General features: G+C 41.5%; 1 protein-coding gene across 3 annotated transcripts in view; it reads right to left on the bottom strand.

Moving 5' to 3' along the window:
* WDR19 (WD repeat domain 19) overlaps positions 1–11,239 on the bottom strand; it is a 119,434-nt gene that overhangs the window by 81,507 nt on the left and 26,688 nt on the right. For all 3 annotated transcript variants that reach the window (XM_019526098.1, XM_019526096.1, XM_019526097.1), the window contains exons 7-9: positions 10,273–10,353; positions 3,652–3,764; positions 2,262–2,435 (exon numbers count right to left, since the gene is read on the bottom strand). In XM_019526098.1, the coding sequence (XP_019381643.1) occupies positions 2,262–2,435; positions 3,652–3,764; positions 10,273–10,353 (368 nt within the window). The remainder of the gene's footprint in view (positions 1–2,261; positions 2,436–3,651; positions 3,765–10,272; positions 10,354–11,239) is intronic.

The following is an 11,239-nucleotide window of genomic DNA, read 5'->3' as shown; positions in this document are numbered from 1 at the left end:
TCTGAGTGCGACCCCTCAGCCAATCTGCAATCCAGAGGGTGGTGGTGGACAGAGATATTAGTAAAATTAAACGATATCTTCTATTGAACCAAACTGTGTATCTTGGCAGAAATAGGACACAACTTCTCAGTCTTCAACTGATCTTAGGATGAATATTGAGGTATGCACTCTGATATAACTTATACATATGACAATTATTATATATGATCTAGGCATCACCCCCTGGAGGCGGAGGGTAGACCAAGGTCACCTTCCAGGACAAGGGAGGACTCGGGGATCTCCCACATTGTCCAGCCAGGGGGTTGGACCGAGGTGGTCAGCGGCCCCAGGGCCAGCTGCACTGAGGTCCCTGCCCCTCTGTGGCTTGGCAACAGGTACGAACCTCTTGCAGCCCCAGTAGAGCCTGTAGAGTTGCCACCTCCTGCAGGCTCTCCTGCCCTCTGATCATGTGTGTGGCTTATAAGCTCAGCAGTACTATGCTTGCTAGCATCACAGCTAAAAGACTTGGAGGTTATGATTGACCACAAGATGAAACATGAGCCACCAATGTGATGTTGCAGCTGGTAAAGCAAACAAAACCCTGCATCCATAGATGCTTCTCAAGTAAATCTCAGGATGTCATCCTCCCGCTGTACTTGGCTTTGACAAGCTGCAGCTGGAGTACTGCATCCAATTCTGGGCTCCACAATTCAAAAAGTATGTGGAGAAGCTTGAGAGAGTCCAGAGGAAAGCCACACACATGATCAGAGGGCAAGAGAAAAGGCCTTATGATGACAGGCTGAAAGCCATGGGACTCTTCAGCCTGGAAAGGCTCAGGGATGACCTGGTGGCTGCTAATAAGTATGTAAGGGGTGTGCATCAGGATCTGGGGGAACGTCTGCTCACCAGAGCGCCCGAAGAAATAACAAGGACCAATGATCCTAAACTTCTCCATGACTGTTTTAGGCTGGACATAAGGAAAAGCTTCTTTACTGTCCAAGCCCCCAAGGCCTGGAATAAATTCCCTCCAGAAGTGGTGCAGGCACCTACTCTGGACTCATTCAAGAAACGTTTGGATGCTTACCTTGCTGGGATCCTTTGACCCTAGCTGACTTCCTGCCCCTGAGGCAGGGGGCTGGACCTGATGATCTTCAAGGTCCCTTCCAACCCTAGCGTCTATGAAATCTATGAAATATGAAGCCCCTCACACAGTCTCTCAGATAAAAAAAGGATCAAAAGGAGGTGATCTTTCATAAATGCCCAAGGGATTTCCAAGGTGTGTTGGAAATCTGAAGAGACAATAGAGCAGCTATATCTAGGTGGTGGGGATTGCCTAAGCAAGTTTTATATGTTGATTAGCTAACCTGTAACCAACACAAATTGCCAGGGTAGAGGCCACTGACACCAGATGAGTCTATGCAGCCCTGTAAAAGGAGCTGAGATTCTCGGCATGCTAAATGCTTTATAGATTTTACTATTGGCTAAGTAGTCAATTTTTGGCATGGGATAATAAAGAAATATCTGCCCACAATTTTTATAGTTCTGTATGAGCTTAAAAATTTGATATAGCTGAAGTTGAATGTTCCCCCCAAATTCCCAGTTACACCTGTATACCAGTCTGCATACCTGTATAGCTGGTGGCTGCTAATTTAGCTTCACTGATACAACAAGCATCTTTACACTTTTGCAACTCTAGCCATAATAAGGAGTTAGAGCTCTAGTACCAGAAGCAGCAAAGCTCTGTGTAGGTTGATGCACTCTGCTGGGAAGCCATCTTTGGTATCTCTATGCTGTACTACAATGGACATACTTTATCACTCTTTAGAAACTGACCTAGTTAAAACCAGTAGAACACCTAACTGAGGGTAAAGTTACACTTCTATAAAGTTCCTTATATGAAGGTAAATTAACCTATATTAGACTCCATCGGCCATGGCTAGACCAATTTCTGTATCTGAGCATGGGTATTTTCACACTATGCTGATATAATCCAATGTTATACAAAAACTTGTGAAACACATGTTTAGTGTTCAACAGACAGATCAAATTACGTAAGTAGCATCAGAGAGGAATTATTTGAACACTGTCTCCTACTGCTAATGAGAAGATTGTTGGGAAATGTGCATCTCACAGCAATTAAAATGTTTTGCTGATGCTTTAGTACTTAGGTATTGTGTCAACAAAAGAGCAAAAAATATCAAAAGTTATGATGAGTAAATGATAGTATTCGCTTTAAGTCACTTTCTATTTCAGAATTTTTTTGCATAACTAGTGTGACCTACCAGTTGTCTCCACATGAAGCAGCTTTATTTAGCGACTGTGATACTGCAATGCTGGTTAGATTATCCTTATGGTTGGAAGTTTGAAAGATCTCTTGACCAATCTCTCGAATGTGTGTAGAAATGACCACAAAGCAGCCACGAGAGAAGCCAATCATAATGTAGCCATCGCCATACCTATAACAAAAAGAACAACTAAGAAAGATGACTGGGAAGTAGACTTCACAAACAGCAGTGCAACATATAGGTCAGGATTTAAACTCCTCATGGAGAACACACAAAAAAACATTTTGTTCTTGGGCTGCAATGTGTGTTTTCCACAATGAGGTCATCATTGCAGGAAAAAAATAACCAAAATATACTTAGAATTAAAAAAAACCCTGTGCCACACAACATTTATAGACAAATATTCCTTGTTTTCAATATTATAATTGAACATTACTCATGGCTAGGAGTCAATCTAATATAGCATCACTGTCATACTAAGTCTCTTTAGGAGAGAAGCCTTCCAGATTCAGCTATATTAAAGCAAAATGGACATGGCCTTGTAAATCTGCATGTATATAATTGTATGAATATAAGAAACCCTCAAAAGCTTGCTGTGTATATTTGTAATTAGGCTGTTCATCTGTTTTTCATATTAAGGGCAACAATACAGGATTGTTATAACTCAGGAACCTTTCCTATGATTTTGTGTAACAGTATTTAGCATAGTTCACAGACTTGTTAGAACATAACAGGGACATGATGTGAGCACTTCTTCTATGGCTTTGAACTTGTGACCCCTGGGCTGTCAACCTCATGTCTTGGTGTCCATGCCACCCCAGCCCGCACATGCCCATAAGATAAGAAATAACAGCTAACACAATTCCCTAGAGATTCCAAGTGCTGGATACAGATGTTGGTGCTATGCTATCTGGATAGATGGAAGAAACTGCAATGTAACAACTAAAAGAGAAGGGAGGTAGCCACCAGCTTTTGAAGAATGCTCTCTAGGCCTTTTTTTCAAAAGAGGACTGCCTACCTACTGCATCCTCTTAATGTAACCTGCTCTCATCCCGAATAACAGTAATAATACAGAAAGACTGTCTCACCAGCTTCTCATCCAAACAGAAACCATGCTGCAAGGCCCCCAATTTCACTTACTTAGTAAGCATGCCCTTCTGGTAGTATGTGTGAACAAGTATAGCACCAAGTCTCTATTATTGCATTTAGACAATACTGCTCTTTAAGTAACAGGATTTTCAAATGAAAGTCATTATAGATGCCCTTAGTTAGAAAAGAATATCGTGTTAATAAAACATCTTGGTGCGACAGTGTTATACCGGTGTTAAAATAATTGCCCAAAGTGTTAAAAAATAAAACATGCATTAGGATATTATTGCTGGCTCACCATCTATAAGTCACAATGTTGCCATAACGCTGCTGAAATTCCAGATCAATTGGGTTATCAGGATCATTCAAATTAAAAAGAAACAACGTTTTCTTGCCCACAACCACACTTATCTGGCAATAGAAAAAAATGAAAACTCAAAATATGAATAGCATCATTGAGACACTTTTTTTAACTGGAAAAATATATACTTTCTACTTCCACTACTCTTTTACAATTCAGCTTAAGGTCCAAGACTACGGGTTACGTTTTATTTTAAAATTGTAAGTATAAAATGTTTTTTTGGATTGAGAACTGTCACCTCTATGGTGGAAGGAAAAAGTATCTCAAACCTATACACAGAACTACTTCTTGGGGGTGCAGGGATATAAACAAAACTTTTAAAGAAGTAACATTGCTGAATATATCAAATAATGCAATGATCCTAGTCACTTTTACAAATTCACAGCCTTAAAATTAGGAAGATCTACAATTTCAGATCAAATGCCTCTTATTTGGAGTAACCCCAGAGGTTTTGAACTTTGTCTCTAGGGAAAGAAAGGAACCATTTTCAGTGTGCTTACTTTTTTACATTCCACAGTGACCAAAGAAACAATACCACCAGACAAGACCAAAACACTTGTAAGAACAAGGGAGAATTTGTTGTAGAGTCATGCTTCGGGCTTATACATTAAAATAGACTCATAAGAACACTTTTTACAAGGGTCATTCAAAAAAGATTAGGACATCTGAAGTTAATATAGGAAATATAACTAATAACATAATTAGTTAGACTGTTCGAATGCCAGCACCAGAAAGATGAAGACTATGACTGCTGACTTTGCTGCCATATCATATGCCCCACAGTAATGTAAAGGTGTTACAGATATCCAATACAAGGAAGTTCTGTGACCTGTTTTTGGCTGCAGGGAGTATGATGGCAACAAATTCTTTCTGACGATTTTGGTCAGTCATTAAAACTGCACTTGTAACAGACTTAAGCAAAAGGATCATTGTGAAGAGAGAATGACTGCAACTTGCTCGGTGAAAATCTAAAGCTAGTAATTATTTCAGCAGCATTCCTGCTTTGAAATACTCCTCTACCATGAGGAAACTTGCCCACATAGTCACAGAAGCTATAAAAAGATGACTCTTGGAGCTGAGGTTCTCTCATCCCTTTAGTCCTGACCTTGCTTCAAATGACTTTTCAGTTCTCTAATATTACTGGGTTTTTGGTTAGCTGTGTTGGTCTAAGGACATACGCAGGCAAGGTTCTTAGAGTAAATGTGGTATCTTTTATTAGACCAACTGAGTAATTGGAAAAAAGTTCTTAGCAAGCTTTTGGGCGCAGCCACCCTTCTTCGGGGCACAGGAAGTCTCTGCTGTCCTGAGACTCCAAGAAATGAGAGAAGCTAAAAGTGTGGCAGGATGTCAGTGAGAATGTAAAAGGTAGAGATTAGAAAGACAAAAGGTAAAGCAGAGAGCGGAGAGGGAAGAGAAAAGGGGAAAAAAGGCCAAAGGGAAACCTTACAGAGGTAATAATACTGGGTAAGGAAGAGGCTCTTAATGAAAAAGGAAATAGTAGGAAATCAGGGAGACAAAGGGCAAAAAAATAGGTGAGGGGAGGAGAGAAAACGTGTGTGGGGGGAAGAATAATGTAAGAGGTCAGGTCAGAAAGGTACCTGTTGAATCAGATGTCAGGCAAGTTGTAATGTGTCATAAAAGCTATTGAGTCCATGATTTTTTGTATCCAGTACATTTATGAAGTTCATTCACTCATCAACGGAAGGTGTTTTGTAAGTTCCCTTGGATGATTAGAACCAAAAGATCGGAGAGGGTGCAGTTATCTTGCAAGAAGTGGGCACCCACAGGTAATTGGATATTCTTGTCTTTGATAGATTTTTGGTGTACGTTCATTCTGGTGTACAGTTGTTGTTTGGTTTCTCCAACATATTTTCCATCAGGGCATTTGGTGCACTGGATGAAATATATTACATGTCTGTAAGTGCAGCAATAAGATCCAGGAATGCTGATGGTTTTGTTGTGGGATGTATTTATAGTGGGTGTGGTGGAGATGGGTTGGCAGGTTTTGATGTCTTGTCCTGGCATTGTCTGGATCCATTCATTGTGGTTTTGGCCATAGGGAGTTTGCTTCTGGGGATGAGGTTAGTGAGATTCGGTGCTTGTTTGACGACTAGGATAGGTGGTCCCGGAATAGTGTTTTTAAGAGAGGGGTTTTCTTTTAGTATAGGTTACAATTGTTTGAGGATTTGCTGTGTAGGTTCCAGGGATAGGTGATATGTCATAAATAATGGTATGACATTTGGCAGCAAATCTTCATGTGGTGTCCAGGTGGCTCTTTCAAAAGTGCAATCTCTCTTTCTGGAGGAGTGTCCTGGTTGGCTGAAGGCCGTTTTGAGATTTGTGAAGAGGTGGTCATGGGTATTCCCTGCAAATTTGGTGGTATCAGAGAGCTTGGCTGTATCTCACAGCTTTCTTAGTGTGTTTAGGGTGATTGCTGGTTCTGTGTAGATATGTATGTTGGTCTGTGGGTTTCTTATATATGATAGTTTGAATTTTACTAGCTTGGATATTGATCATGGTGTCCAAAAAGGAAATGTTGGTGTTAAAGTGTTCAAGCAATAGTCTGATGGAGGGGTAATGATTGTTAAATTTTTGGTGGCAATCAGACTGCAGGGTTTCAGTCCAAATGATGAAGATGTCATTTATGTATCTCAGGTATAGTAAGGGTTTGATGGTGCAGTTCTTCAGGAAGTCTTCTTCTAGGTGGGCCATAAAAAGGTTGGCATAGTGTGGGGCCATTTTGGTGCCCACAGCCTGGAGGAAGTGTTAGTTGTTGAAACTGAAGTTGTTGTGTGTGAGGACGAAGTATAGGTATCCAGGCTGTAGCCATATTGGTCTAGAGGGAAAGGCAATCAGGACTCATAGTAGAGAGTTACATCTTTTATTATATCAACAAGATTTTTGCAAAAAAAATAACAATGTCAATTGCAAGCTTTTGGGCACAAACACCCTTCATCAGGCATTGGAGACAAGATTGTACAAGTTCTTCTGTGTAGAAACGAAAGTTCATAAGTATATGAGTTCAGTGATATCCTCAGGTCTGTACTCTGGACTGTAATCTCGTTCTTGTAGATATTTGAGGCAGGCTTGGATGCCATCCTGGTGTGGGATAGTGATCCTGGTGTATAGGCTAGTGACATCCATGGTAGTTAGGAGGGTATTGCTGGGAAAGTGATTTAGGTTTTTGAGTTTTTGTAGGAAGTCAGTTGTATCTTGGATGAAACTCGGTCTCTGGGTGACGAGTGGTTTTAAGATGGATTCGATGAAACCTGATATTTCTTCTGTTAGGGTTCCATGGTTTGAAATGATAGGTCTGCCAGGGGTACCTTGTTTGTGGATTTGAGAGAGCAGGTAAAAAGTTCCTGGATAGTGGAGGGATCAGGGTCTGAAGTTTTATTGTAGTTCCAATGGAAATGATGTAATGGTGGTTTTGAGGAGAAAAGGGGAGTACGATCTTCCTCTAGTTTTTTATAGTAGGTAGTGTCAGAGAGTTGTCTGTTGGCTTCTTCTATGTAGTCTTCATGGTTACATATAACTATAGCTCCTCCTTTATCTGCTGGTTTAATTACTATTTGGTGGTTGGATCTTAGAGATTCTATGGCCCTTATTTCTGGGTTGTTATAGTGGTGTTTGTGAGTATTTCATTGTTCATTCTTTCTCTGAACCAGTCGATGTAGCAATTGAGGTCTGAATTTTGCCCACTGTTAGCTGCCCAAGCTGAGGGGGTTTTTTTATTTTTCTGCATTGATTTTTCCATCGATGTTGTCACAGGATGAATTTGTGTTGAATTCCTTTTGGTTGTGGACATATTCCTTCAGAGGCATCAAAAAAAATTCTTTTAGCTCTCCACATTGTAGTATCTTATTTGGGTGTTTTTCTGGACCTAACTTAAGGCCTTTGGAGAGGACAGATTTTTCAGCTTTGGTTAAGTGTGTGTGTCAAGAGATTGATAATGTTAGAGCGTTGATTGATTTCTTCTGTTGTGCCGAGTATGATGTTGGAATGTTATACAGTATTGTTGGTGTTCTTCTGAGGATTGTTTTGTGGCTGGGAAAGTTATTCCTGTATTAATTGGTTCCATTTCTTCTTTTTGCATTGGATGGATGCTGTAATAAATCCTTCATACTCTTGCTGTATGTCTGGAAAGATCTGGATTCATATCTTGTAGCATGTGTTGATTTCCTTCTTGAGGTGATTTCTTTTGGAGTAGCGTATGTGAAGGAGATGGTTTCTAAGTTTTTCTGAAATTCCCCTGCAGAGATGTAAAGCCTATTTGGAGTTGTGTGTGGTGGTTAGAGGATTGTACATGTTCAGGCCTTTGGGAATGAGGTTGTGTTTCTTGCATAGGCTTAGAAAGTATATGTCTTTGTTGAGGTTAGCTTCTTTTTTCTTCATGTTGTGAAGTTTCCATTTCAGACGGAAAAATTTGGTATCTTCCACGTTGCTCATTTTTTGGTTGTAGCCGTGTTGGTCTAAGGCAAGGGTGGGCAATTATTTTGGGTGGAGGGCCACTTACTGAGTTTTGGCAAGCTGTCGAAGGCCACATCGATAGCCCTGCCAGGTGCCCCGTCCCTGGCCGCCATCTTGGGACCAGAAGTCCCACCCCTTGCCCCCAGAAATGCTCCTTTCAGCAAGGGGTTTTGCCATCTCAGAACCAGAAAAATACCAAATTTTATTCTAAAAACAAACATCTGCAACATTCATTAGTTTGATTTCAAAAAAATGTGTTGTCCTGATTTACGTGTGTTTGTGTAGTGTACATAGAGGTGATTGCACAACAACTTAAAATGAAGTCTTAGTCTTCTACATTGTGGGGGAGGATGGATAGGTGTGGGGGGGGTGTGGGGTGAGGGAGCATGTGGGTGTGTGGATATATAGGGTGTGGGTGGGTATGGGGTTTGTGGGGGCACATGGGGGGGGAAGCATGGCTGGGGTGTGTGTATGTGAGTCTGCATGGATGGCAGTGAAAGGGGGTGTGGGTGTATGTGTATGGTGGGGTGTGCTTGTGGTACTCACTCTATAAACACACACACACACACACCACTGCTTCCCTCACCACACACACACACTGCTTCCCTCACTGATCTCTCTCTCCCTCACTGCACAGACAAACACACACGCACACACACTGCCTCTCTCTCCCTCATTGCACAGACTGACGGATACACACACACAGTGTGCCTCTCACTACACACATGCAGACAACCACCCCCCTCCCACTTTTGGCCCTGGGGTACTGGCACAGCCCCACGGTCGGGCAATGCAGCCGGCTGCCACACAGACAGAAACAGCTGGTTGGGGGGTGGGGGGAGGGGCCAAACTGCCCTTGCTGGTGCATCCTCCTGGCTCCCCCCAGGTCCTACTTCCTCTGGCTCCTGTAATCTTTGACAGGCAGTGACAAGCAGATAAATCTTAATCTTTTAAATCTTTTAGGTGTCCCACAGGCCAGATAGAATGGCCTGGTAGGCTGAATCCAGCCTGTGGGCTGTACTTTGCCCACCCCTGATCTAAGGACTTAGGCAGGACATAGGCAATTTTACGTTCTCACTGGCATCCTGTTACACTTTTAGCTTCTCTCATTTCTTGGAGTCTCAGACCTGCAGAGACTCCCTATGCCTGAAGAAGGGTGACTACACCCAAAAGCTTGCTAAGACCTTTTTTCCAACTACTCAGTTGGTCTAATAAAATATATCACATCTACTCAAAGAACCTTGCCTGCCAGTTCTCTAATGGGAATCTAGGGATGAAGAAAATTCAAGTCCAAGGATGAGGTACAAATGGCAGTATAAGCATACTTTCAGGAGCAGTCTGAATATTCCTTTTCAAAAGGAATAAGAAACTGAGTCAGATGTTGGCAGAAGAGCATTTACAAGCAAAGGGACCACAAAGAAAGTGATCCAATGATCAATGTACTTAGGCTACAATAAAATGTGCTTTAGCAAGATGCCTTATTTTTGACTGACCCTTGTAAAGAAAATACTATTTTAAAATCCAATTCAATTCACATTATCTGCTAGCCCTTAATTTAAAAAGGAAGCACTTTTCCTTCTAATTTCTATTTTAGCAGTATTAGAATTAGAAAACAAAAAAAACAACCCTGTCTGACATAGCTGGTGCTTTCAAACAAACCAAAAATATGCCCTACTGTTGACACCCAAATCCATTCTGATGTATAACAAGAGCCATCTCAACATTCCAAGCATCCAACTTCTGAAAATTTGGATGTGCATGAATTCAGATATTTGGCCTATGCCAGTCTCTAGCTGTAACCTCCTAAAATGATTTGTTCTTAAATAGGAATACAACTAAAGGGTTACATGGCCAAAACGTTTAAGAATTACTATTATTTTAAACTCTTCTTCTAAAGATAGCATAACAATTAGTTTACATTTGTTTGAGGCTTTAAATTGTTGGGTTTTTTATTCAGATTATTGTTCCAAAAATGTCTAATCCTTTTAAGTAACATATATACATTAAATGTGGTGGACTCTTCTCTTTATATTTTGAACTGAGAGGTGCTAAATGGTGTTATGTACTGGTTTCTTATTGATTTCTTACTGTGCTTTCTCTGGTTGATATTCTTTCATCAGTCTTCATTGCTGAGAACTGCATATCACTGGGGTCTGATCTCACTGAAGTCTGCAAGAAGAAAATTCCCATTCAGAGATACAGAATTGATTTGTTATGAATTCCAAAGCCTTTTAAAAAGCCAAAGTAGAGATTCATCTTCACTCTCCATCAACAAAGGCCAGGCTGAAAAAGTAAGACTTCAGTCTGTCATTTAATGAAGTATCCAATGAACCCTTGTTACCACTATTTAAAAAAAAGTCAGTTCTATACATGATGTACATATATAGAAACAGTCTTTGCTCAGTGGGACTCTAATATGTGTATGCAAACACGTAGGAAACCTAGAAGATTCTAATGTTCTTGGAGGGAGGAACAGAATCAACATCAGCATCCAGTCCTCACCCCTGCCCTGGCCTATGCACATGGAGTAAAAGGCCTGAAGCAATCTAAAGGTACTTGTGGAGAGCACCTTTGGTGCCTGCCACTTTAAGGTTTGGAGCTGGCAGTAGAACAGCTGGCAGGTGTGTGCTAGCTTTGATGAGGTTACCACATGACCCCAGGAGGGCCCTGGGATTGGAGGAGAGGGCAGAAAAGCCTCCATTTTAACCCAGGACTTCAGAGATAGAGCAGCAATCTTTTGTTAGGGACTGGAAAGACAACTTTGGCTGAATGGCTGCTCAGGAACATCTTGGAAATAAGGGAGGAGCTACGGGGATTGCAGGAGGCTCCTGGGCCTGGGTATGACTGTAAACTGTGCCCTGCCAAGGACGGGTGGCCTGGTGGGACAGTCCCCCAGAAATGCCAGGCCAGTTACCGCCCTGGTGAAAGGTGAGGAGGGATGTCTGAAAATCCCAGCCCCTGCCTGCAGGTGGGTTATTAACATCAGAGGAGAGTTGAGAGGCAGTGGGGCTAGGCAAGTTCAGTGTTGTGGCCACCTGAGCACAGTGTTAGGGGC

This window comes from Gavialis gangeticus, unplaced genomic scaffold (assembly GCF_001723915.1).
Source record: "Gavialis gangeticus isolate Ggan-Ray unplaced genomic scaffold, GavGan_comp1, whole genome shotgun sequence".
NCBI classification, from domain to species: domain Eukaryota; kingdom Metazoa; phylum Chordata; order Crocodylia; family Gavialidae; genus Gavialis; species Gavialis gangeticus.
Note: the sequence above shows the minus strand (reverse complement) of the source record. Positions and strands in the feature narration are given on the sequence as shown.